The sequence below is a fragment of the Kogia breviceps genome, chromosome 3 (assembly GCF_026419965.1).
Source record: "Kogia breviceps isolate mKogBre1 chromosome 3, mKogBre1 haplotype 1, whole genome shotgun sequence".
In the NCBI taxonomy this organism is placed as follows: Eukaryota; Metazoa; Chordata; class Mammalia; order Artiodactyla; family Physeteridae; genus Kogia; species Kogia breviceps.
This window is the reverse complement of record NC_081312.1, coordinates 148920631-148947626: the sequence shown is the minus strand read 5'-3', so window position 1 is coordinate 148947626 and position 26996 is coordinate 148920631. Positions and strand designations below refer to the sequence as shown.

General features: G+C 40.3%; 2 protein-coding genes across 2 annotated transcripts in view; one reads left to right on the top strand and one right to left on the bottom strand.

Annotated features, from left to right (window-relative positions):
- Positions 1-10251, top strand: part of TMOD3 (tropomodulin 3) — an 85606-nt gene extending 75355 nt beyond the window's left edge. Inside the window, exons 9-10 of the mRNA XM_059056297.2 lie at positions 1139-1283; positions 6140-10251. Coding sequence (XP_058912280.1) covers positions 1139-1283; positions 6140-6174 — 180 coding nt within the window. The 3' untranslated portion in view covers positions 6175-10251. The remainder of the gene's footprint in view (positions 1-1138; positions 1284-6139) is intronic.
- LOC131752899 (RNA polymerase-associated protein LEO1-like) lies at positions 8715-25920 on the bottom strand. Its single transcript, XM_067029861.1, has 9 exons — positions 22939-25920; positions 22164-22309; positions 21327-21411; positions 20137-20231; positions 19427-19561; positions 18565-18700; positions 17126-17267; positions 14805-14881; positions 8715-9056 (listed from the first exon to the last, which is right to left on the bottom strand). The coding sequence occupies exons 1-8, from the start codon at positions 23020-23022 to the stop codon at positions 14826-14828; spliced, it is 879 nt and encodes a 292-aa protein (XP_066885962.1). The 5' UTR covers positions 23023-25920; the 3' UTR covers positions 8715-9056; positions 14805-14825.
- Positions 25921-26996: the final 1076 nt, after the last annotated feature.

Genomic DNA, 26996 nt, shown 5'->3' with positions numbered 1-26996 from the left:
AAGGTAGAGAGAAGAGTTATATCTTAAAATTTAACCAGAATGCTATTTAATCAATGTTTCCAGTTTTTTTATTGAGATATAATTCACTTACCATAAAATTTACTCTTTTAGTATACAGTTAAATGGTTTGTAGTATATTCATAGAGTTATGCAACCATCACCACTGTCTAACTCCAGAACATCTTCATCGCCCCAAAAAGAAACTCCACACCCATCAGCAGTCACTTCCTAGTCGCCCTTCCCACCAACCCCTGACAACCACGAATCTACTTTCTGTCTCTATGCATTTTGCCTATTTTGGACAGTTCATATCAGTGGAGCTATGTAATATGTGACTTTCTGTGTCTTCCTTCTTTCACTTAGCAAAACGTTAAGGAGGTTTCTTCATGTTGTAGCATATATTAGTACCTATTCCTTTTTATGGCTGAATAATCTATTATACTTGGGTTGTTTCTACTTTTCGAATTGTACAAATATGCTGCTGTGAACACTTATGTACAGATTCTTATATGAATATGTTTTCACTTCTCATGGGTATATACCTAGGAGTGGAAATGCTGAGTCATATGATAGCTCTGTGTTTAACCTTTTGAGAAATAGCCGAATTGTTTTCCATAACAATTGCACCATTTTACATTCCTGCCAGCATGCCTAAAACTCCCAATTTTTCCATATCCTTTTTGTTGTTGTTTTGTTTTTTTTAACATCTTTACTGGAGTATAACTGTTTTACAGTGGTGTGTTAGTTTCTGCTTTACAACAAAGTGGATCAGTTATACATATACACATGTTCCCATATCTCTTCCCTCTTGTGTCTCCCTCCCTCCCACCCTCCCTGTCCCACCCCTCTAGGTGGTCACAAACCACCTAGCTGATCTCCCTGTGCCATGCGGCTGCTTCCCACTAGCTTGCTAACCCTATCGTTTTTTTGATTATAGTCATCCTAGTGGGTATGAAGTGGTCTCTCACTGTAATAATCCACATTTTTTTGATGTCTGTATGATCATACACTAAACTTACATTTTTGTTTCTCTTATGTATGGTGTAAGACTTGGGAAAATTTTTAAGGAATCAGCATGTACCTGAAAAGTATTTTGATCTAGCTCATTAATACTATTCTTTATTTTCAATTATTCCAGAGGCAGCAGTTGGGGACGGCTGTAGAATTGGAAATGGCCAAGATGCTTGAGGAAAATACCAATATCCTTAAATTTGGGTATCAGTTTACGCAGCAGGGACCCCGAACCAGGGCAGCTAATGCTATAACAAAAAATAATGACTTAGGTAAGACATATTCGGTGTGAAATTGAACTTCTGAATTGTATCATTAAGCTAATGTATTGGAGGGACTTTTTTTAAAATACATTTTTACACAGGAAGATTATTTGGCCTTTGTTTCTAAAATCCACACAGTCCTTTATAATACTCACTGAATTATAGTTCAGTTTAAATGAGGTTGTAGTGATTATAGGTTAGTGGGTGACAACCTGTTTCACAGCTTTTAGTGAAATAGTTTTCTACAACAAACATTATAAAAAATGCTTCCCTAAAAAATATTTTGTTCTCAATTACAAATCACCCTTGGAGCTAGTAAAACAAAGATTTCAATGTTACAGGAAAGTTTTGCCCTTTTGATCAAAGGCCTAGATAGAAATTCAGTTTTATATGAATTTTTTAGTTTTTAAGAAATTTTTATTTATTATCCATTTGGTTGCTTCGGGTCTCAGTTGCAGCACGACGCTCCTTAGCTGCGGCTCACCGGCCTCCCAGCTCCCAGTTGCAGCACGAGGGCTCCTTAGTTGAGGCAAATGGGCTCCCCAGCTTCAGCTCACTGGTTCCTTCGTTGTGGCATGCGAACTCCTAGATGCAGCATGCATGTGGGATCCACTTCCCGGACCAGTGATCGAACCCGGGCCCCCGTGCATTGGGAGCATGGAGTCCCAAGTGCTGTGCCACCAGGGAAGTCCCTAAAATAGTTTTAACCTGAGTTTTAAGTTTGGTGTTTGTCACTGAAATACTTTAAAAAATGCATTCAGACAAGAATTAAAATAATACTTCTTAAAGCGAGTCACATTTTACCGTGATGCAGTTCTTTTAGGCTTTGGCCATATTTGAGTTTGCAGTTTTTTAAAGATTTCTGGAGCAGAACTACAGCCTCATTCCTTTCATCCAGATCACTGTGAAAAGTATTAGTTCAAACCCTTCCTGTCCTTTCATGACTGTAGTTTCCCATGGAAGATTTTAGCCTCTTGCTTTTTAAAAGAGAAATTTGGTGTGTTTTGGTGTGTTGTTGATTTTAGATGTAGTTTGCAAGGTCATGCTAATATTATAGTGTTGCTTCATTCGTTGGCTTCTATTTTTTTTTTCCTTCAGGAATTAAATTTTGCTTTTTAGAGCAGTGTTTCTCAAGTCTTAACTGAAATTCATAAATAGAGAACCTTAAGAACGTATACATTATTGGCTCTAAAAAGTTAGTTTTTTACTTACTAGGTTATACTTCATTGTAATAGTCTATTTTCAAAGACTTTAAGCTTTTGGAGGTCAGGAGCCATGTGTATCTGTTGAATTCACAACTTTCTTTAAAACCACGTGTGACAATAGTAGGTACTAAATATTTATCAAGTAAAAAAAAAGAAAGTGGTAGAATTTGAATCCTGCTTAAAGTTGAAATTTTCTGGTAACTAAGCAGCTATAAACTTAAGCCAGAAGTGTCTTCATCCTTCCTTTCCTCAGAAACCACCGTAGCTGTCCCAGGATCCCACCAACGTATTTGTAGCCCTGGCCATCTCTGTCACCTGTGTCCCTCCCAGAGGAGGTGGCGCCAGCAGCTGTCCTGCAGCAGCAGCATAGTGAGAGTCTGTACATGTACATCCCTGTATGTGAAAGGGACGCCAGCCTTTCGAGGCCTCAGCAGTTGTGCTCTTCTATGAGCCTGTTGTGGCAGGTGCTTTGCCCAGATCTTTCTAAGAAAAGAGGGCCTTATGTTAGAGCAAGGAAGATTTTGGCAGATGGAAGATGAGGGGAGCAGATGAGAACAGTTCCCTAGGCTGCTTTATGTCAACACTGAGCAGTCGAGGAGCTGTGCATAGGCATGTGTAACAGAGGATGAGGAGGCCGTGCTGAAGAAGGTGCGGTCTGACATGAAGCAGAGGCGAAAAACGGCATACAGCTTTGTGCTGGTAGCTCTCTAGACAAGCTGCCTGCCCTGCCCATGCTGTTCATTCTGATCCAAACCAGATCTTCAGACATGGGTCTTAGGCATGAAATGAGAATAAGGACATTCCTGGAGTGAGGAATTGCATGAATGAAAGCTCAGATTTGGGAGTAAGCAAGTTATTTATATGCCGAAGACAGCCTGCAGATTTTGAGAACTGACTCTCATAACAGGATGCAGGATCCAGAATAAACTTTCAAAAGCACTTGCTATTTGAAGCTAACAGAATTTAAAAAAAATTATTTCAGCGGATTAAGAGGGAATGCTGACAGGAGGCACTAAAATTACGTGGTAAGGAACTTAGATTCCTTTGGACTTTATGTGGAGGCGTTTGAGAGCCATTATAGGCCACTGAGTGCATGATTAAAATGATACTTCAAAAACACTATTCTTATTGCTCTTCTGGAGATAGAGAAGAAATGAGATTAGTTAGGATTTTTTGGCAATTGATTAATCATGAAGTATCGAGAACTTAGTGGAGTGGATTTTGGAAAGAAATTGCCAAAGAATTGTTACTAGGGCCGGATTTATTAGTCTTTCATCCACAGGATGAACTGAAGAATTGCTGAGGTAACAAGTGGGCACAAAGTGAGGAAGAGGGGTCGGAAGTGCTCTTCGCCCGCCTCCCTGTGCTGTGCTGTGTCAGAGCAGCAGCAGCCGGCCCCCCATCCACCCTCAGCTGGATTGGTTTATTAGCCCTGCACTTTGATCTCTGCCTGTAGATACAGGTGGCGAGCCTGAAGACCGTCTTCTTACTTGCATTCGGTAACTGGACGGAGATATTGGAGCACAAGACTTGAAACTTGCACAGCACCTCTGGGGCATATAGTTTTTCTTCACCTTGCAAATGGGGCTACATCAGAGCTTTAGTGTTCTGATTTTGATACTGTCTTTCCCTCTCTCATTGTTTTCTTAGTCTCAACTTTTCATTGAAATAATCCTACCTACTCGCCATCTCTTCAGCTAAGGAGTATCACGGCTATAACAGCAAAGAGGTTATATGGTGTACGTGCAATATTCGATTGAACTCTGTCTCACGTTACTATCTTTACACTAGCTAACTACATAATTAATTTTCTATACTTTCTATGTTTGTTCCATCTGTCCTATTGATCTTGTTTATAATGTGCATTTTTTGGATAACATTCTTTTTAACATCTGAAATGGTCTGCCAGTAACATCCAAACACTACTGCCATTCAAAATTTTCTTGGAAATGTTCTACCCTAAAGAATTATGTGCTTTGCCTTTCATATATATCCATGTTCTTCAGAGATCCATATACATGAATTAAGTTTGTATTTGAGGACTCAATTCTCCATTTGATTTCTTCCCCTAATATTACAGTAAATACATGAAACTTGTTCATTAACATGGACTGAAATTAGAGTTGGGGTGCACCTGGTTAAATAAGTATAAAAATGTTCATGGGGACCTGATACTTCAGTCCTCCTGGTTTTCATTTTCTGGACAAGTTTTTACGTGCATCACTTGACTGTCCAGTCTCATCTCTTGAAGGCCAGGGAACAGAAGGCAGCAGTCAGAACAGCATGAGAGCAGAATTCGTAGCCTGGCCAGGAGGCCAGTGCACCTGTTAGCTTTTCATTCCTCCGTTAAAACAGCCAGTTGAGGCTGAACAAAGGCAGGTGTCTTCCTACTTGCTTCCATAGAAGAGAGTGTAGAAATTAATAGACCAACAATGTAACTTAAACGGAGGAACTTACTGATTAGAGCATCAAAACCAATTTTGTATACATGCAAATCCTCTAACTTTATAACAGCTAAATTGACTTTCCTCATCCCGAAAAGATGGCTGACCTCAGGACCATCCCATGACCCCACTGTGGTGGGTGATGCGGCTGAGTACCCTCCACTGAATGTTTTCTGTATTAACACTACACGAAGCAGACTTTACTCGCACAGCCGTGAGGTTCAGGTATCATTTATCCCCTGTTACAGAGGATGAGTTGGGGCTCAGAGAGGTTACCTTACTTACCAAAGAGCAAACCGCGAAAAGCAACAGATTCCCACTCTTGCTGACTCCAGAACCTGTGTTCGTTTTCCTCTCTAAATAGGAGTTGCCACAATGCTGAGAGCCCTGACCTCGTGGCTCTCAGCAGATCTTCTCTGGTGGCTGACAGGTGAGAGTGAAGGTAGCAAGACCCTGACGCTGAAGACTTTGCCCTGCTGCTAGTGACCACAGCCCAGTGGCTCAGGGTCACCAGCCCGGGAAGAGGCTGGGGGTCCTCAGATGTGCACCTTCGTTTACTCCATTAACTGGACTAGTTGACCAACCACTGTGGCTGCCCAAGTTTATGGTACTGAGATGTGTGACATCATCACATTACCAGGGTCTGAGATCGTCATTACTTTGCATTTGTTGTTCTCTCAGAGCCCTGAACTGGCTCATTTTGTAGGAGATAAGAGAAGGAAAATTTGGAGAGCAGTAGCAGCAAGTCACTTACCTTTGAAACTGATAATACTATTTTTGGTATGTTCTTGCACAAACTGAGGAATTAATCAGAAGAGCATGCAAATAGTTACGTTTAATACTTTCTAATTCCAGCTGCCTGAATGTCATTTCAAAATTTAATACAGTAAGTTATTAATCATTTTTTAATGGAGGTGTAAATTTTAATACACAAATGGGACAGGCACAGTGACTTGAAGGCGACTGCTGACCATTCCGTTGTAGATTTCTAATGTTACTGCTGTGTAAGCACAGCTGAGCTTAGCCCCTCAGTTCTTATTAACAGGTAAGTAACCATGGTGAAGGATGTGAGTTTTTTATTTTAATGGCCGTCTGAACTGCAAATGGACAATTCATTTTTGTACAACTCTAACTGGATCACACAGAAACTTGTCACAAGCAGATTAACACTGTACAAACTAACAGGGATTTCTAACATTCTTTGTTTTTCTCATAGTTCGCAAGAGACGAGTTGAAGGAGACCACCAGTAAGTCTGCCAACATACAATCTTTGGAAGACTTCGAAAGTTTGCCAAGGGCCCGTGTTGTGATATCAGATGTAAAATTTTCCGCGGGAGAAGGGAAAAGACTGGAAATTCTTTTTTTAAATTTTATTTTAACTACATGTATCTTTTATCTAGTTTAAGTTGTTACCAGTTTCAAACTGTAAATCACTAGTAGGTGGTATTTTGTATTCTAAAGCATTATTTCTACTTTCTGCTAAAATCAATTTTAATTTAGCTTAATTAAATGGTTTATGATGAGTTGGGTTAAAAAAATACAATTATAAAAAAGTTTAGGAAGTCATCTATGTAGAATAATATGAACATTCTAAGGACCAATCTTTTTTTAAGTCAAAAAGGGACATTGCTGATGTCAGAATTGTTGCTGCACCTCTTAGGTACAAGGAACTTCAAAGCTTTCCTTATTCCATGGCAAGGAGACTTTTCCAAGTTTCAGAACACATGAACTTGGCAAGAGTATGGTTTTTGCTTCTATCAAGAAAGCGAAATGCCAGCACTTTAAAACAGATGACTCAAAACCTGGTCATCTGTTTTGGAGTCACAGCAGATCTCTAGGAGAGAGAAAGCAGTCTCCTGTACATTCCACAGCACTGTACGTGTCCACGGTGTCTCAGCAACACCTACAGTGTTTTTCAACAAAGTCATCAGCTTGGCCAGGTTACACACTTTGTTTAAAAGTACAGTTAGGGCCAAACTAATTACCGTTTTTTCACTGTAATAATGTGGGCATTATTAAATTTTTGTGAAGGCTCATACTAAAAAAAAAAAACATCTGAGTAGGAAAGCTATTTTTTCTTCCCTGTAAAAGGCATACAGCCAACTCTCAGTTATTTAGGGTAAAAGAAAAAAGAAAGCTGTTGTTAAACACATGAAATCAAAGTTAATAAATGGTGGAGGTTAAGTCTGAGGAGCATGCAAAACGGTCCTTTAAATTGTTGGTTACTGATGGTAAATGAGAAACTGGCCTGGGTATAAATTAAGAGCTGCACAGGATAGTGAGACGTTCCTATATGCAACACAGAGTTGTCTGAATGGTATACAATCACCACTCACTACAGATTTTTCCCAACCAATAAGGAAAATGGCTGTTCTTGATAAATCTATCTGTTTCCTTTCATCTTGTACTTTTTGGTCTACATTGTATAAAAGCAATTTCTCATAACACAAGCTGTCTTCCTATCATTCAAAGTATTAAGGTGAACAGTTAAATGGTGGTTCTGTGGTGGGAAGACTATTCCACATCCAATAGTATGATAGACAGTTTGGGCCTGCATTCATGTCCTATTTCAGGGCAGCCCCAGAGCAGGAGATGGCAGAGGCGTTACAGCTGCAGACGACAGGGGCAAAGGAGTCTGAGCAGTCCTGGCCTCGACGGTTCAGGCCTGGGTGTATCACTTACAGGGAGATTTTTCTAAAGGAACAATCTTCCAGAATAGGGGAGAGGTCTATTGTTAATTTTTTTAAACTTCTTGAAATTGAATTATAAAATGTCTGCTCCTCTGTCTTGGGTTGGACAGTTTAATGAGCTAGGCAGCTCCTTGCATGCTACAGTAATAAGCCTTCTTAACAGGCAAAAGCTTTCCTCATGAGGACTGAGTGTGTGTTTTTTTGGAATCAGTATCCATTGTTTGAAAGGGGCCAAAGATTGGCTTTGCACCGTACTGCTATTCCCTTTCAGTTATAGGGTGCTGGAGGTTTTTCCAAGTTAGCAAGTCAAGCTCACCCTCGCTCGCTCTCTCCCTCTCTCCTTTCATAAATGATTTTGGAAATGCACTTGGTTTTAGAGACTGCACAGTTCCAGCAGGGTGGGGAGTCAGCATGGAGCAGCTGTACAGAGCTACCAGTACACTTTTAGCAAGGCTTCCTTGCTTGCCCTGCCCTTTAAGTCAGTCGGTAAATTGCTAAGTATGTTACCCTTTCCTCCCCGAAGTTTTTTTTTTAAATATAGGTAGGTAGGCCCCACCTAAAATTGTGTGTTATACTTGGGGTAATATCTTTTCCACTTATTATTTATCAAAGTGTGAAGAAGTTGAGTGTTTTCCTTGTACCATTCCAGTTCTGAGCTACAATAGTTCATTATATAATTGAAGAAAAGATTTCTTAATAAATAAGGGTGAACATTCATCTGATTAAATGCAGAAAATCTTTCAAGAATTGTAATTACAAGGGAGAAAACTGATGTTTGCTTTGATCTTTAAAAATCTGGCACCTCTTACCCTTTTAGTAACTTTCAGTATTTCTGTATTTCTCTAAAATTTTTTATAACAAATTGGAGTTGTGAAATACTCTTGATTTTTAAACCAAAGATTTTCTAAGACTTTAAGTTTTTGTAGTGTAACCAATGTAAACTTATCTGGTTATCTAAGCAAAGACTATTCTTTGCATTTTTAAATTGCTGTTTTTTAAAAAGCTTTTAATTTCCCATTTTATAAAATTTTATATTCATATTGGAAGTTCTGATTCTTCCAGTTTGCATGAAATTGTATGTATTAAAAAATCAATATTAATAATATTGATATTATTAAAATGGATTTTGGTGCTGTATACTTGGAGCTAAAGCCTAGTAGAAGTCTAATTCATAGGTGAAATACATTTTCTAAGGGTGCGGTGCCTGTCGTTTAAAAGACCAAATAAACATTTCGTGTTTAAAGAATCAGATTGTTACAGATTTTAAGGAAATATATCTTGACTGTTAAATTGCAGATTCTTGTTATTTGAATGAAATAATCCACATACTTGCTTTGTACAGTAGGTGTCCTCTGGAAAAGTTACATGTATAGAGCTTTGTATATTGTTTTTCCATTGACAGCATCTTATATTCTTCATTTAAAAAGGGGAGTCCATGGTATACTGAAAATTATAAAAGAAAAAATGTTTTGATAAAATGTTAGTCATGTTCTATTGTACATTATATTTAACCCTTGCTACCATTAAAATAAGATTAAATAATTCATGAGGTTTCATAAAATCTTTAAATTTTCGCTCTGTGGTCCCAGGACTGTGTCACTTTTTCCTTATAAAATCAGGAATCACTGTTCCCTCCCAGCAGATACAAGAATCATTGTTTTTCTAGAATCCATAGCAACTTCCGTTCTCTGTAAGTTCAGTACTGTCCAGTTTTGCTCCTTTCATGTCAAATGCCACTTCACTTAAAAAATTTTTTTTCTAGTTTTATTGAGATAATTGACATATAACATCATATTAGTTTGAGGTGTACAACATAATGATTTGATATATGCACATACTGCAAAATGATTACCACAATAAGTTTAGTTAACATCTGTCACCTCATGTAGTTTTAAAAAATGTTTTTCCTTGTGATGACAACTTTTAAGGTCTGTTCTCTTAGTAACTTTCAAATATGTAATACAGTATTATTAACTGTCATAACTATGCTGTACATTACAGTCGTAGGACTTTTTCTTATAACTGGAAGTTTGTACCATTTGACCACCTGCACACATTTCACCCACTCCCCATGCCCCACCTCTGGCAACCACCACTCTGCTTCCTGTATCTATGAATTTAGTTTTTTTAGATTCTGATACGTGAGATCATACAGTATTTATTTGTCTTTCTCTCTGACTTATTTCATTTAGCATAATGCCCTCAAGACCACTCCATTTTCGAACAGTGTTAACTAAAGACATGGCACCCACAAGAACCAAGCAAACTGGATGTGTCAGAGCACCTCCTCCTATCAAGGGGTGTGAGTTCTTCAGTCTAAACATCTATAGAACCATCTTTTCCATCAGCTCCCACTACCGAACATTAATGTTTCTAGCTGTTTCTCACCATACGACAGTTAATGTTTCTACAGCTACTTCTCAAAGGAACTCTTCACAGATTTTTTACATTGAGAAAACTGTATTTACAATAAGCAAAGATTTTTATATTCTTATGTCATTTTAATGTGGTCATTCTTTCTTATGTCATATTGATTTTTCTGCATAATAATTTAGTTCCGTAAGTCTTTCCCTATAAAAACTGAAAAAATTGGAAATTTTTTTATAATAAAACATTTATAACAGTTTGTTAATACTGAACTCTAACCTGCAGTCTGATCATTCAGAGGGGCCAATCTTGTAAACCATTACCAAGTATTTTAGACAGCATTCATCACATATAAAGACTTTTACTTAGGACATCTGCTGTAGTGGCTAGATAAGAATGGATTGTAACACTGAAACACCACCAGCCATGTTTTGTTAGCATTGTTGTTTAAGTTCGTACACTTTTAAGATAAACTCCCTTGGAGTCTATATATGTGAGGCTTAACTCCCTTTTCTACAGACTATCAGTATGTTTTAAGTGCTGCAAAGTGATTAATAGTCCTAAAATTTTTCTGTCAGATACTGTAGTCCACTCAGAGAGTAAGGTTTAAGAACAAATTCTGGGTGCTTCTTGGTGGCTATGTATAGCAATTTTTAGGAGTTTAAATTTCACCTTAGCTCACAAAAGAAAAAAAGTCTTTGATCCAGTTGTTTAAACTTTTTAGATTTGTCTGCTTAAGAATTGTAAAAAACAAATTGTGAAAAAAAAAACCTGCATGCATACATGTGCATTTACACACATACATAGCATAAAAACCTTTGTAATTTTGAATAAATGCCCACATTTTTTTTCAGTCTTTTGGATGAATTATATTTGGTTTTAGTTATGTTTAAAAGCTTGAAAATTGCCTTTGTAACAGTGCATCATTCTTTGTCACATGAAATTGGGCATTTAAATACATTTTTTAACTCTAAAATACCAAAATGCTATAAATGCTTTACTCTTTCAATTTTTATAAATATAAAAACTGAATTTTATAATACTGATACTTAAATATTACAAAATATTATTATTGGCTCACAATAGCACAGTGAAGGTTCTTTTGAAAAATATGGACTATAGGCATTTAGAATTTACCACTTCATATTGAATAAATAATTTCACTAAAGTTTATCAAATATACTGTAGACTTGGACTTTTTGGAAAATCCATTTAGTGCCTATGTTCTAAAGTTCATTCCTTACACACCTCTTAAGAACAAGTTTATTACTTTCCCTGAGTTATTCTCTCCTACCCTATTAAGTTAAACCATATAAAACTGTCAATACGTGACCATTTATACCCATAAAAATAGTAAGTTCACATGGTTCAATCTCATACCATCAGTACTCCGTCTGGTCTGTCCATAAAATCAAATTGAGTTTTTTTAAAAAAACTGAGTTGACAAATATGAAGAAACAGGGACCTATGATACACTGTGTTCTGGGCCTGATGGGAGCCAATGCAGCTATTAAACTAGAGATTATTTTTTCAGTAAGACAAAGACATCTCTCATCAGTCCCCTATATCCACCAACCAAAAGAGAAAATGAGCGCAACGTGTAATGGGTTTGAGGAAACTTTTAGGGATAAACATCAAATAATTGAATTTTGAAACTTAAGGAATAACGAAATTCCCCTTGAATCTTTAATGTTGGCTGGCCTTCCAAGGATGGCTGTCAGCCTTATGTTCACATACGGGAAGTCTTGATGCCTGTTGGAGGCTCAGGTGCTTGGGTTGTCAGGTAACTCCAGCTCCTGTGAGTCTGAGTGGACGTGGTGCCAGGAGCTGTGGCTGTGGGAGACAGTGCCCTCATGCTCAGCCCAGTGGCACCCTGCTCCAAGCACCAAACGATGGGAGGGTCCAAAATCCCCAAACATCTTTTGGCCTTCAAATATTAAGCTTTCCACCGTGTCTGCAAGGGTTGAGGGCCTCTAGGCTCGGCCCAACTGCCCTGTTGCTGAAGTAGCGGAGCCTCGAGGCCAGCCCCTATAAAGAACAGCTGACCTAATCTACAGATTTAATGCGACCCCTATCAAATTACCCATGACATTTTTCACAGAACTAGAACAAATTATCCTGAAATTTATATGAAACCATAAAAGACCCATAATTGCCAAAGCAGTCCTGAGGGAAAAGAACAAAGCAGGAGGCATAACCCTCCCAGGCTTCAGACAATACTACAGTAATCAAAACAGCGGGGTACTGGCACCAAAACAGACAAACATATCAGTGGAACAGAATAGAGAGCCCAGGAAAAAACCTACACACCTATGGTCAATTAGTCTTTGACAAAATAGGCAAGAATATAAAATGGTAAAAAGATGGTCTCTTCAACAAGTGGTTCTGGGAAAGCTGGACAGCTGCATGTAAATCAATGAAGTTAAAACACACCCTCACACCATGCACAAAAATAAATTCAAAATGGCTTAAAGACTTAAACACGAGATATGACACCATAAAACTCCTAGAAGAGATCACAGGCAAAACATTCTCTGACAAAAATCATACCAATGTTTTCTTAGGTCAGTCTCCGAGAGCAACAGAAATTAAAAACAAAAATAGACAAATGGGACCTAATCAAACTTAAAGATTTTGCACAGAAAAGGAAACCATAAACAAAACAAAAAAGCTATGGGCTGGGAGAAAATGTTTGCAAATGATGTGACCAACAAGGGCTTAATTTCCAAAATATACAAACAGCTCATGCAACTCAACAACAACAACAACAAAAACCACAACCCAATCGAAAAGTGGGCAGAAGACCTAAATAGACATTTCTCCAAAGAAGACATACAGATGGCCAATAGGCACATGAAAAGATGCTCAACATCACTAACTATTAGAGAAATGCACATCAAAACTACAGTGAGGGGGCTTCCCTGGTGGCGCAGTGGTTGAGAATCCGCCTGTCGATGCAGGAGACACGGGTTCGTGCCCTGGTCCGGGAAGATCCCACATGCCGCGGAGCAACTAAGCCCGTGAGCCATGGCCGCTAGGCCTGCGCGTCCGGAGCCTGTGCTCCGCAACGGGAGAGGCCACAACAGTGAGAGGCCCGCATACCGCAAAAAAAACAAAAAAACAAAAAAACAAAACAAAACAAAAAACTACAGTGAGGTATCACCTCACACCAGTCAGAATGGCCATCATTAAAAAGTCTACAAACAGCAAATGCTGGAAAAGGTGTGGAGAAAAGGGAACCTTCCTACACTGTTGGTGGGAATGTAAATTGGTGCAGCCACTATGGAAAACAGTATGGAGTTTCCTCAAAAAACTAAAAATAGAGTTTGATGTATGATCCAGCAATCTCACTCCTGGGCACATACCCAGATGAAACTAATTCGAAAAGATACATGCACCGCTATGTTCATAGCAGCACTATTCACAATAGCCAAGACATGGAAAAACCTAAATGAATGAAATGGATAAAGAAGATATACAATGGAATATTACTCAACCATCAGGAAGAATGAAATAATGCCATTTGCAGCTCAACAGACTTGAGGTTGCCAAGGGTTTGGAGGGATAGCAAAGGGAAGGAATGGGAGTTTGGTATTAGCAGAGGCAAACTATTATATATAGGATGGATAAAAAACAAGATCCTACTGTATAGCACAGGGAATTATATTCAATATCCTGTGACAATCCATAATGGAAAAGAATGTGAAAAAGTACATATGTACATATGTATAAGTGAGTCACTTGGCTGTACAGAAGAAATTAACACAACATTGTGTATCAACTTTACTTCAATAAAATTTTTAGAAAAATGAATAGCCGACTTTATGATTGAACTGTGCGTAGTACTTCTCAGCATTCTGGATGAGTCTCTAAATGGCCTTTCTGGAGCGGGTGCTAATTATGTCTGTGTTTACTGCACAACTATGAAATTATACTTTAAAAATATAAAAGGGAGGGAAATATAACGTATATCCAGGTTTTCTGCGTGGTAAGATGATGGGCCATTTCCTTTTCTTAGACCATTTCTATTTAACAAGACTTCTAAAAAAAGTATCTAAATAGTATTCAACTCTCAGAGGTAGAGGAATATAAACATTAAATCATGAAGAATTTACATGGTCAAGTCCAAACCCCATCAAGTTGAGCAAACTGACTTCAGAGAAGGTGAATAACTTCCCCAAGATAATATCATTGGTTTGTTCATTCAATAAATACTTTTGATGCACCTATTATGTTCCAGCTACTGCACCAGTCACAAAGCTAGAAGTCAAATCTAGTGTTTTGTTTCACACTGCTCTTTTTTCTCTAAACCTTTTGGTGACCATTTCTCTCCGGTATTTTGGGTGTCTTTCTCCATAAGGTCACTAATGTATCTGCTCAGCAGTGTGACTGCTGTGCAAATAAGTTTCTGACCCTTGTCTCAAAAATGTTTTTGTTTTTAACTTAAGAAAAAGCTTTGGACAGAGGTCTTAAGTTCTAACTCAGCTTCCATGTCTGTAAAATGAGAATAACAGCAGCTGCCCTTTGAGTTGTTCTGAGGATTAGAACTGGTAAGGCCCATGCAGCACTTGGCAAAGCACTGAGTCTCCAGCGAGCCCTCCCGTGCTGTGCCTGCTCGGACAAGGAAACCCAAGACCCAGAGCAAACAGTTACCAAAATAAACTTCTCATTTGGGAAGAATGTATTTTCTAAAGTTACAGACTTGCTTCTGAACATTTTTTTAACCACAACTAGGATTAGGCAAAAGCAACTCAATTCCTCCCTTCACTCAAAACAAGTCATTTCATCATTGTTTTAAAACAAACAGTTGAAAACCATATTTACAGCAAGCACGCGTTTCATGCTTCAGTCATCCTCTTCTTCTTCTCCGCCTGCTTTCCTCTTTCTGGAGGGTTCACCTCCTGAACAGATATGAGAGAGAAGGTGTAAAATTTAATACTGAACGTTTCTGGAAATTTTGTCTTAAGTAGTTCTGAGCTGATGGGGGAGCTAGCCCTTCACGTTAGAACCCTACCCACCAGCGGCGACCTTGTCCACAAACACTGTCTCTACAGGTCAGAAAAGGGGAGCCCGGGCTTCCCTGGGCAGCAGTCCGGGCTCAGGGACACCTCAATCTATCCTGACGGGGATTCTGCTCATTATTACTTGAAATACGTACCTCTGCTTCCTCAGTACCTCACTTTCTCTATCTAAAATTCAGTATTTTAAAGCCTGTCAATTTTTTTAAAAGGACTGCTCGTGTTTTATGTGCTTTTTCAGTATGCTTTCCGAGTTTTAAATATAGTTTTTTCACATGAAGCATTAGTGCTTCCATTACAGAGTAAGGCCGATTTCTATTACTGAGATGTTTCCTCTGATCTGTAACTCCAAAACCAGCGGAGCATGTTAAGTGTTCAGAAAACACTGGATGAATGAATATGGCACAATGGCAACAACATAGTGATTTGCTTGTGTAATTAAGACTTACATTTTCTTTGCACTTGTGCTCTTGTAAGTGGAAAAGGAAATAATTGAAGGAAAATAATTTTAACAACATGGAAACAAACTAACCCTCCACTATTATCATACACATGATGAAGGTGATAGGCCCCTTGCTCTACTGCACTCAGCTACTTCTAATTCTCTGGTTGAGCCCTGGTGTCTCAGCCATGTGTCTTTTCTCACAGGCCTCTCCGTCCTCTGGCATGTCCACCCTAACACTCTTCCTTCAGCACCCAGCAAGATGGCACCTGCTCTGGGCAGTCTCCCACTACGCACAAGTGTCAGGCCCTCCTCTGGGCCATGTCTAGGCTTATTACTGCATTTATCTCACTGAGTTACAGGGAGGTGTGTAGACATCTGTCTGTGCTCCAGGGCTGAGAGCTCCTCTTCATTGCAGGAGTTGACTTGCGGCTACAGGGCAAACCCCTTTAGATTGAATAAATTTGGTTTTACCCCATCACTGGTGAGCTTCTTTGCTCTCAGTGATCTTTGAGCCTTATCTTCACCTGGTCCCTCATCACTCTCTGAAGAATACATTCTGGCCCTTTCCTCTGAAAGCAAAGGGACTTTAGATATGGGATTGACCTTCAAAGATGAAGACTCATTTATTCCTGAATTTTTCTACTCTTGAATATTGCTACTTCCCACCATATATTTCCCTTGAGGAGCCAACAATTTTTTAAAGTTTTCATGAAGAAGTATGTACAGCTTTCAAACATGCTTAAATGACTTAGACTGGAGAGGTTTTTTTTCCCTCGGAGAGATTGTCTGATCATTTTTAAATACACGAGAGGCTTCATGCACACATTTTTTTTTTTTTTTTTTTGCGGTACGTGGGCCTCTCACTGTTGTGGCCTCTCCCGTTGCGGAGCATGGGCTCCGGACGCGCAGGCTCAGCGGCCATGGCTCACGGACCCAGCCGCTCCACGGCATGTGGGATCTTCCCGGACCGGGGCACGAACCCGCGTCCCCTGCATCGGCAGGCGGAATCAACCACTGCGCCACCAGGGAAGCCCAATGCACACATTTTTTAAAAAATTTATTTATTTTTTAGTTTTGGCTACATTGGGTCTTCGTAGCTGCGTGCGGGCCTTCTGTAGTTGCAGCGAGCAGGGGCTACTCTTTGTTGTGGTGCAAGGGCTTCTCACTGTGGTGGCTTCTCTTGTTGTGGAGCATGGGCTCTAGGCACATGGGCTTCAGTAGTTGTGGTGTGCGGGCTCAGTAGTTGTGGTTCACAGGCTCTAGAGAGCAGGCTCGGTAGTTATGGCGCACGAGCTTAGCTGCTCCGCAGCATGTGGGGATCTTCCCGGACCAGGGCTCAAACCCATGTCCCCTACATTGGCAGGCAGATTCTTACCACTGCGCCACCAGGGAAGCCCCACATTTTTTAACACTACAAAGTTTAAACACTGGGTCCCTATACAAGCCTGTTACACATTTTCCTCCATAAAGACAAAAATTATTTAATTGATTTTATTTATTATGGGGGTGCCTTATTTTCCCAGCTAAGCTTTTGTGTGGCAAAGTGGTCCTAGGGAAAACAAAATAAAAGGCCTTTGTACTGTTGTCCTAAGTGAATAACAGCAAGACAGTAAGAGCCCACCAGAGCACAATCACTCCCATGGCCCTGAGATGGTGAAGTGTGACCTCCTCTGCCAACTCACCTCGGCCATGGTTCTTGCTGGCTTCACCCTCCTTACCACTGCTGGGGCTCTGGTAGGGGGCACTCGGTCCCCGCTGGTTCTGCTTTTCCCGCACATGGATGGTCTTCTGGTGAGTAGAAGCCCTCAAACGTTCTTCCTCTTTCTGTAAAAAAGCAAATAAATTACTGAACTTTAAAACAAAAAATGAACTCACTTAGTGCCCCCTTGAAACTACTTTACTATAAAGAACACGTAAATGTCTCGCCCAGGATAACACCAGTTCCTATGTCCTCAGGGTACAGTTCTCTCCATTCTACACCTCTGTTCCCACACATGGTCATCATCTTGTTCAGTTCGAAGGCGTGAAGACAACACAGGGTGAAGAGGCAAAGGCTCCCTCCCTCACACCAACCTCCCCATCAGAACTGGCACCGGCACAGCCTTGGGAGATGCAGCGTCCCCTGTGCTGCCAGGCAGAGCCCCGAGTGCGGCGACCAGCCTCAGGAACCTCGTTCATGTCCAGTGGTTGCCTGAGGGAGGTGGGTTCTCTTCACCCCTGAGACAGACACCTGACTTGCCCAGGCTCCACCAAACTACCATGGTGCCCACGTATTCCAGTCTGGGGCCCTCAAGCCAGAGAGCTCCCCACAGCTCCTGATGGCAGGATGGGGAGGTTCTGATGGGGAGGGTCCCCGAGCCCCAAAGCAGAGCCTTCATTCCCTTCCATCTGCCTGGCTTCTACACATTGGGGTTCACTAGGCAGGGCCAGTGTCAGCTGAGTCAGGAATGTCCTCTTGACCTTCCCACATCACCTCCTATCTGGCTAACACAGTTTAATGATGTATATCAAGGGTTATATTTTTATATAAAGATTTTTTTAAATTAATTTATTTTTGACTACGTTGGGTCTTCATTGCTGCATGCAGGCTTTCTCTAGGTGCGGTGAGCAGGGGCTACTCTTCATTGTGGTGCGTGGGCTTCTCATTGCGGTGGCTTCTCTTATTGCACAGCATGGGCTCTAGGCGCGTGAGCTTCAGTAGTTGTGGCTCATGGGCTCTAGAGCACAGGCTCAGTAGTTGTGGCCCACGGGCTTAGTTGCTCTGTGGCATGTGGGATCTTACCGGACCAGGGATGGAACCCGTGTCCCCTGCACTGGCAGGCAGATTCATAACCACTGTGCCACCAGGGAAGCCCGGGTTATATTTTTAAATTACTAGTTTCCCTCTGAAATCTCATAGATTGGAGAGAGAACACCTGAGGGTCCGGATTTCTGTATCTCACCATCAGCCATTGACTATGACAATTACTGTGGTTAACCACATGTTTAGAAGGTTAAGCAGGCTCCCTGATAACCACAAGAAATAAAATGGCTGTGACAATAAGAAATGATGAATTAACATTCTGGAAAACACAGTTCTTAATACCCCAAACAATCCCAGGATAAATCTCAGCCAACATACCTTAATCATCTCTGTGCGCTGGCATTCAGGATCAGGACCAGCCATTGGTAAGATTCTAATCTTCTGTGTCTTCGAGCATCTATTAGCACGTGGAAGGGTCATCTTTCTATGTGTGGCATAGTCTGTAGCATGAGGTCTGCAGGAAAGAGACAAAAACGTCTCACTGTTTACAAAGAATATTTGGAGGTAATCATACCAACAGCAAACACAGCTGCGGACAATGACACACCAGCCCCTGCGGCAGCCCTTTCCTCTGGCGCATGCACACACCAAGAGCAAGCTCGCGATCGGCAGGCTTCCCAGGTAAATGTCCCTGAAGGGAAGGGACACGCTGACCAGCAGAGCAGCACAGACAGTCCAGGCCTCTTACCAGGTGCGTCAATCAATGTGAGTTAATAACTGGTCTTCTGGTTTGTACGGCGGGCTCATGTTGGTTTCCATAGCGTGAACTGGCTCCCTGAGGGACAGCAACTTGTTGCAAAGATGAAAAATAGCATGGGAACCAGACCATGGGCCTTGGTGAGCTGCACCTCAAAATCAGGTTAATCAGGACTGAGGCGGGCTTTGTGCATAGCCAACCTCTCTGCCCTGCTGCTCTTTTTTTTTTTTTTTTTTTTGTGGTACGTGGGCCTCTCACTGTTGTGGCCTCTCCCTTTGCGGAGCACAGGCTCCGGACGCGCAGGCTCAGCGGCCATGGCTCACGGGCCCAGCCGCTCCGCGGCACGTGGGATCTTCCCAGACCGGGGCACGAACCCATGTCTCCTGCATCGGCAGGCGGACTCTCAACCACTGCGCCACCAGGGAAACCCTGCCCTGTTGCTCTTTAACTGCCAAGTAGCCGTAGGTCACTATGAATAGTTACCTGAAGGTGAGTTTGGACTTAAAGATGGCTTGTCCCTGTAGACCAGTGTCTTCCCTAATAAACAGGTGGTTGTGATTGCCCTGTATCGGGGCCTTGTAAACATCAAACACCTCATTGCCTAAATGCAGGGACAGGCTGGAAACAAGAAATAGTTCAGTTATTAGTGTGGATATTCAACAAATCCTACAGCTTCCATTCTATGCTGTTAGCTGTTCTTAAAATGCTGTGGAACTGCAGGATCCTGTCCCCATACTGAATTCATAAGAAAAACAAAAGATACTGGAAACAGCTAACCTAACCTTTCAAAGTAAAAGGTGGTAAAATCTATCTTCCTTTCAACTTCAAATATAATTGTTTTTATCATTTTCCCAATCTCTACAATTTCATTAGTAAAATAGAAACCATTTTTTCAAACACACCAATTTATAATGTCCAATAATCACAAATGGGTGCTAAGATTAGGCTTTCATCTCAATAAGGTAGATACTGTGAATTTGATAACATCTTGGGTCTATGACTAGAGTATCCCAGTGCTGCACTGTGATCTTAACCTTATTTACTTCTCCCAGGTTTCCCAGGTAATGCCAGAGACCTAGATCTTATTAATTCTTTAATGAAATATGATCCCAAATATGGTCCTACGCAGAAAACTTTATTCATCCCAGGCCTCCCCCTGGGTATTTCCATACTCTTCAGGCATTTATGCTCACCTTCCATCGGACCACTTGACTATCCGAGCATTGCTTTCTTTAATTTCATTTCCTTCTTTGTCCTGGCGTATCCTCCATCGTATAGTATTTTCTATCTGTTTCAAAACACAAAGGCATTAGAAAACCAGTGTTACTAACTGCATGTTCTTTTTTCCTCAAGTGACTTATAATCATGTGCCAAGAATTCATAGATGGTAAGAGAATAAGCTCACCACAAAATAGTTGATTAGGCAACATGGAAACCTTCCTGCTACAGATACCTAGAGATATTGGTTGAACTCAACAGGTATTTTGTTTTAATCTTCTCTGAGCTCCAGTTCATGGCAGTGGAAGCAAAAACTTTGGGGCCATATGAGGTAGGCGGTTACAACTGAGATCTCTGTCTACTGCAGCCCAACTTGAAGGCTATGAACCCAGAGAAAGAAGGACTAAAAAAGGACCCATTCGCCTAGTAAGACAGAGAAGCTCTGAGTATTAATTTAAAAAAAAAAAAAAAAAAAGAGTATACAATTAAGTAATAAACAACAGATTAAAACCTGAGACTTTTGCTTTACCCTACCCTTATGGTGGGGAACTCCAAATTACAAAACTAGCATAAAAATGGATCCCGCCACGGCTACCACTGTGGCCTCTGGCAGAAGCTCATTCAAAACCCGGTTAAAGGCAACACCATCCCTGTGAGAGCAATGGTAGGGTTTTGCCATCCAGGCCTTCTCGAGGGGGACCACCTGAAGACAAGGCCTATTTTCTGTGCATAACCTGAATTGCCATGAAGAGTCTGAGATATTCTTATTGTGGGAAGCTGCTTGGATCTACCCACAATAAAATGTGGAGGCAGTTCTGTATACCTAGCTACATTATTATTTATCCTGAAGGAAATAGCTAACAATTTTCAAGAATTTTTATCCTTACTTCTGTCGAAAAATTACAACCGCAAAAGAAAGGTTAAAAAAGTGACAATTCTACAAGGATTTTTTTAAAAAGGATATATACCTTCTCCTCTAAAAATATTCTGAAAAGATATTTAATTCCTTGTTCTAAGCAGTTATTTGTTGAATGTTTATGACAATAAACATAAAGATCATTTTATAAGCTGGTCTCAAATTGTTACCCCTGTGTTTTACTTTATAAAAGGAAAAACTCAAAAAAACCAAAAAACCAAAACACAGGAATAAAGTGTGAAATGGTACCTTTAATCTTAACCTGGTTCTATTTTCTTCATCAAGCACTGCCTCATCTTCAAATTCATCTTCATAATGCTGAGGATCGAAAGGCCTAAAAATTGTTTTTTAATGTAGTATTAGCCATCTTTACTACTGAATATAATTAATGTATAAAATAATAATCTTTACAACATGCACTAATATGTTTAAAAAATCACAGTAGACAAATAACTTCATGTAAAACTTCAGAGTATGCAAATTACTGTACTTTCTTGAAATTTGATTTTAAAACATATTACCTGAAATAAAATCCAAATGTGACTAATAGTTCAAAGTTTTTAAATTATATTTTTGTTCGGTGACGTATGTCCTCTAAAGTATAGGTGACACATGATCTATCTTTTCATATTTTTTAAGAAAAGTGTCATGTTTAATTGCATAAGAGCTTGCAACAGTGCACCATCGTGAATAATACCCATCAACACTATTTTGTTATCTAAAATTGTGGTCGTTTCTAGATTCACAAAGGCTTTTGCACTGAACATTTGTGATTTCTCGAGAAAACTTTCTCTCATTTTCCAATTTTTCAGCTTTACGATAGTGAAAAATACCTTCATCAGCTATGTCTGCTCATTTATATGAAAGTGCCAAAGTGCTAGAAGAATTATTAGCATTAAAACTTTCTCACACCAGTAATTCATCATTTTCTACCACAGCACATTCTAAATTTATTTTTTCAGAGTTACATGAGAAATCTCCCACCTCTGTGATTAGCCAACTCATTATAAATAAGAAAAATATTTACATTCCACATATTTTAACTCAATATCTTGGGGGAAAAAAAACTTTAATCAGTCCTCTTACTTGGGTTCTATGCTGAGAAATCTGGGTAGTTTAACAAAGTACAATTCATTTCCTAAATCAGAGTTGATGCTGGGAATTTCTACTTCTATTTTGGTTTCAGAAATTGGCTCTTCCTCCCGCTGGTACTGAGGCAGTCCACGTCCATCCTAAGAGAGAATCAGAATGTGAGATCCTGAGTTGACATTAGAAATGCTCTAGCTCTCCTTCTGCACTAGGCAGATGCAGGTGTGACCAGAAGTAAACTTGGACACCCCTTCGGAGATAAAGCAGTTGGCAACCCCTCCAGGCCTCTCCTTAAAATTTCATCCTCTCCCCACCCCCCAAAAAAAACCACCATGCAAAACAAGACCTGTTAGCCTGCATTACCAGAAAAAATGTTGACCTATCTAGTTTGCATGAGATATTTAGCAACAGATGTGTGAAATTATGCAACCCCTCAATGCTAAATAACTATTAAAATCAGAGAAGAATGTCAAGTAGTACACGCTTCTTGGCACAGGTTTAAATAAGAAAAACTTTTAAATCAAAGGTTTTCAAATTATGCATCCTCACAGTCTAGCCCCTGAAGTTTGGCATCAAATTCATTCTGAGCAATTCCTTCTATTCCCTTTAATATCCAGAAATTCCCACCATAGCTAAGAAAGTCACCCATTCGTCAGATGTTTCAGACTGCTATTCATTATCCATGTTCCCTCCCTACATGACCCATCAGCCTCTGAAACTTTTTTCTTAACTTTGAACCATGGGCCCAGTTAAGATTTGTAATTGGACTTACAGTAACAGGCTGTCCTGAAATGGGTGGTTGATTGTCTCCGTCACTCTCTGAAGAAATGTCATCTATGTCTCCAAACAGATCCATGGTCCCACTATAATATTCAATGTTGGGGGAAAAATGCACAGTATTAATTTCTCTCACTGAAGTTCTTCACACAGTTCTTAGCCCATCACTTCAACATATTCCCAAGATTCATAAACCAAACCTCCACTAAACCATGATCAGACTGGCTCCCTGAGCCTGGCCCTCAGAAGCCTCACAAGAGTGTCTACAGGGAAGGAAAACAGCAAAGTTAGTTGGTGGAAGGCCAAGCTGCTGTGATAGCCAGCTTTCAAGGTGGATCCCAGGGATCCCTGCCTCTGGTATTCTTGCCCTTGTGTGGTCCTCTCCCACAGGTATCACGGTTGGTCTATGTGATCAATAGAATACAGCCTCACTTCCAAGGCTCTGCATGACATTGTGGCTTTTTTGCCTTGCTCTTTCTCCCTTGGGTCACTTGCTCTGGAGGAAGCCAGCTGCTGTGATGTGAAGACACTCAAACTGCTGTGGAGAGGCTCATGCAGTGACAAACTGAGGTCTCCTGCCAAGAGCCATGTGAGTGAACCATCTTGGAAACAGATCCTTCAGCCCCAGGCAAGCCTTTAAATAATACAGTCTCAGCCAACATCTTGATTGCAGCCTTGTGGGAGACCCTGAGCCAGTGCTAAACCACTCCTGACCCTTAGAAACGGTGAGATATATTAAATGTTTGTTGTTTTAAGCTGGCGCTCTCAGGGAATGTAGTTAGGGAAGGTGAGGGATGGTATGCAGGTCACAAAAAATATGTCTACTCCTATCTCCCTTTGAATTCCCTCTGCACAAAGCCAGGGAAGCTTTGGTATCTCAACTTCATTAAATGAAGGCCACCACTGAGTTTTTTTGGTGAACCAATCAAGTATAGAGCCATGTCCAGCTATATGTCCTAACACATCAAATCCAGAATATATCGATATAAGTGCACCCATATCAGTAAATTTGGCCCCAGGTAAGTTAGTGTTTGTCCTTCATCTCACTTTCTTAGAATCCACATCCACACACATTCCCCAGGCTTTTGCTCATATTTTATAGCAAAATCTTGCAATTCTTTTGGTGTGTAAGTTATTTCTTCTTCAGTCAGAGTTTGTGCTTTCTTTACCAGAGTATGATGAGATCCTAGTGATGGGTCTGCTGGTAAAAAGTAGGTCAGACAGCACTCAGCTGGGTGATTCTTGAGGGGAATGCAGACTGCCCCAAGTGATGTTATTACAGCATTTTCAAGCAAGAAGACTAGTTTCACAACCTACTGAATGGGAGAAAATGTTTGCAAATGATAGGACCGATAAGGGGTTAATATCCAAAATATATAAACAGCTCATACAACTCAGTATCAAAAAAACAAACAACTTGATTAAAAAATGGGCAGAAGACATGAATAGACATTTTTCCAAAGAAGACATACACACGGCCAACAGGCACATGAAAAGATGCTCAACATCGCTAATCATTTAGGGAAATGCAAATCAAAACCACAGTGAGATATCACCTCACACCTGTCAGAATAGCTACCATCAAAAAGTCTACAAATAGCAAATGTTGGGGAGAATGTGGAGAAAAGGGAACCCTTGTATGCTGTTGGTGGGAATATAAGTTGATGCAGCCACTATGGAAAATAGTATGGAGGTTCCTCAAAAAACTAAAAATAGAACTACCATATGATCCAGTAATTTCACTCCTGGGTATATATCTGAAAGAAACAAAAACCCTAATTCAAAGAGAGATGTGCACGCCAATGTTCATAGCAGCAATATCTACAATAGCCAAGATATGGAAGCAACCTGTCCATCAACAGATGAACGGATAAAGAAGATGTGGTATGTATGTACAATGAAATAATACTCAGCCATAAAAAAGTATGAAATTCTGCCACGTGCAACAACATGAATGGACCTACACGGTATTATGCTTAGTGAAATAAGTCAGAGAAAGACAAATACTGTATGTTATCACTTATATGTGGAATCTGAAAAATAAAACCAACCAGTGAATACAGCAAAACAAACAGACTCACAGATGTAGAGAACAAACTAGTGGTTACCAGTGGGGAGAGTGAAGGGGGAAGGGACAAAATAGAGGAAGGAGATTAAGAGGTACAAAGTACTGTGTATAAAATAAATAAGCTACAAGGATATATTGTATAGCACAGGGAATATAGCCATATTTTATAACTTAAAACGGAGTATAATTTATAAAAATATTTGAATTACTATTTTGTACACCTGAAACTAATATTGTAAATCAACTATATGTCAATTAAAAAAAGACTTGTTTCCTCAGATATAGGAAGGCAGACTGCTTCTCACAGGCAAGGCAGGCTCAGAGGGACTAGAGAATTTGTTTTTCAGCTTTATCTGAGTCCAAACAGAAATCCCCATCCCTAGTTTCTTTCTCAATCAATACCCTTTCACATGAGAGACTTGAAGAGGCTGTGAATTCAGTTGATGTTGTAGTTCTGCAACCACACAATTACATGCATTTGATTTTCAGCTACCTCAGCCCTCTGACTACAAGATATGAGACTCCTTTAGGGCTGTCACAAGTGCTCCCTGGTTCTCTGACCATGACTTGAGCCGAACGTTTAAAGACCTAAGCTTCTGTGAAGTTAAGTCATAAAGAGAAAGACAAATACCACATCCCTTATATGTGGACTCTAAAATACAACACCAAGGAACCTATCTACAAGACAGAAACAGACTCACAGACATAGAGGACAGACTTGTGGTTGCCAAGGGGGAGGGGGTGTGGGGGGAGAAGGAATGGGAGTTTGGGATTAGTGGATGCAAACTATTATATAGAGAACAGATAAACGACAAGGCCCTCCTGTATAGCACAGGGAAAAATATTCAGTATCCTGTGACAAACCCTAATGGAAAAGAATATGAAAAAGAATATATATGTATAACTGAATCACTTTGCTGTACAGCAGAAATTAACACAACATTGTAAATCAACTCCACTTCAATAAAGTTTAAAAACAAACCAAAACTAACCTAAGTTTGTCGACTTTCTGTAAGTGCGCCAGGGCCCTCAGAAGCATCCATCCCACAACACAGTCTTTAGTCATCAGGACTGCCTAACAAGTGTAGCAGCCGCTTGAGCCCTCAATCACGGGATAATCTGGTTCATCATGATGCCAAGGCACCACCAGCATCCTGTTTCCCATTGGTGAGGAGCTCAGACCCAAACCAATCTACACATCTCATCTTTTGAGGATTTGCTTCCAGGACTACCCAGTCAGGTCCAAGTTGGGCAACAGAAAACATACCAGTTGTCTACACAGATAGACCATAATATTTTTTAAAAAGTGTAATTAGGTTTAAAGTTGTTGATTTGGTTACAAAAAGTACAAAGAGAACTCCCTAAGGGATCACAGAATTCGCAAATTCAGAGAGCAACTTCTACCCCTAGAGATGAGGGAACAAAGGGGAAAGTTAGAATTATTATTAAACTTAAAAACTTACAGACAGGGCCCCTTGGAGCTGAAACTCATACCTGAGGAAGAGAAGTGTCCAGCTGGTACTGATGTCTCTTGGGAGTACAATGAAGCTGCCTCTTCAAGTCTTGGTAAAACTGCAAACCGGACTGAGCTGCTGTGGGAAGAAACTACTGCTGCTGCTGCTGCCCCCTCAGAAAGACTGCAGGGCAACAGGAAGCCCCCAGAAAAGTTCCAAAAATAAACAGGAAGGAGCAATCTCTTCTTTGTTATCCAGGCTCCCAGTCTTCTCTGGCGCCCCCTAACAGGGGGCAGCTGGCAAAGCTGAAATGTGCTTGCAGAGCCTTGGTCCTGCATAGCCAAGCTCTGTAGAGAAGGGCAGGTTTGGAGACAAGAGACAAATCACATATGTGTCTGCTAATGAAAAAACAAAAACAATGTTGCCTTCGAAAGGACAGAGTCAAAATGAAGGTTCTCAAGAGCCAGGCACAGGAGTTTCAACTTGATAAACCAAGAAATAGCAAGGGAGTGAAGGCTTCTGAGTTTAGGA

What these genes read in the sequence shown, in the direction of transcription:
- LOC131752899 (XM_067029861.1), bottom strand. Translation starts at nt 23,022, where the DNA reads ATGGATCTGTTTGGAGACATAGATGACATTTCTTCAGAGAGTGACGGA. An exon ending in TTTCAGGACAGCCTGTTACT is followed by an intron (nt 22,310 to 22,938) that starts GTAAGTCCAATT and finishes ATTCTCTCTTAG; the next exon opens with GATGGACGTGGACTGCCTCA. An exon ending in TTTCTCAGCATAGAACCCAA is followed by an intron (nt 21,412 to 22,163) that starts GTAAGAGGACTG and finishes AACAATTTTTAG; the next exon opens with GCCTTTCGATCCTCAGCATT.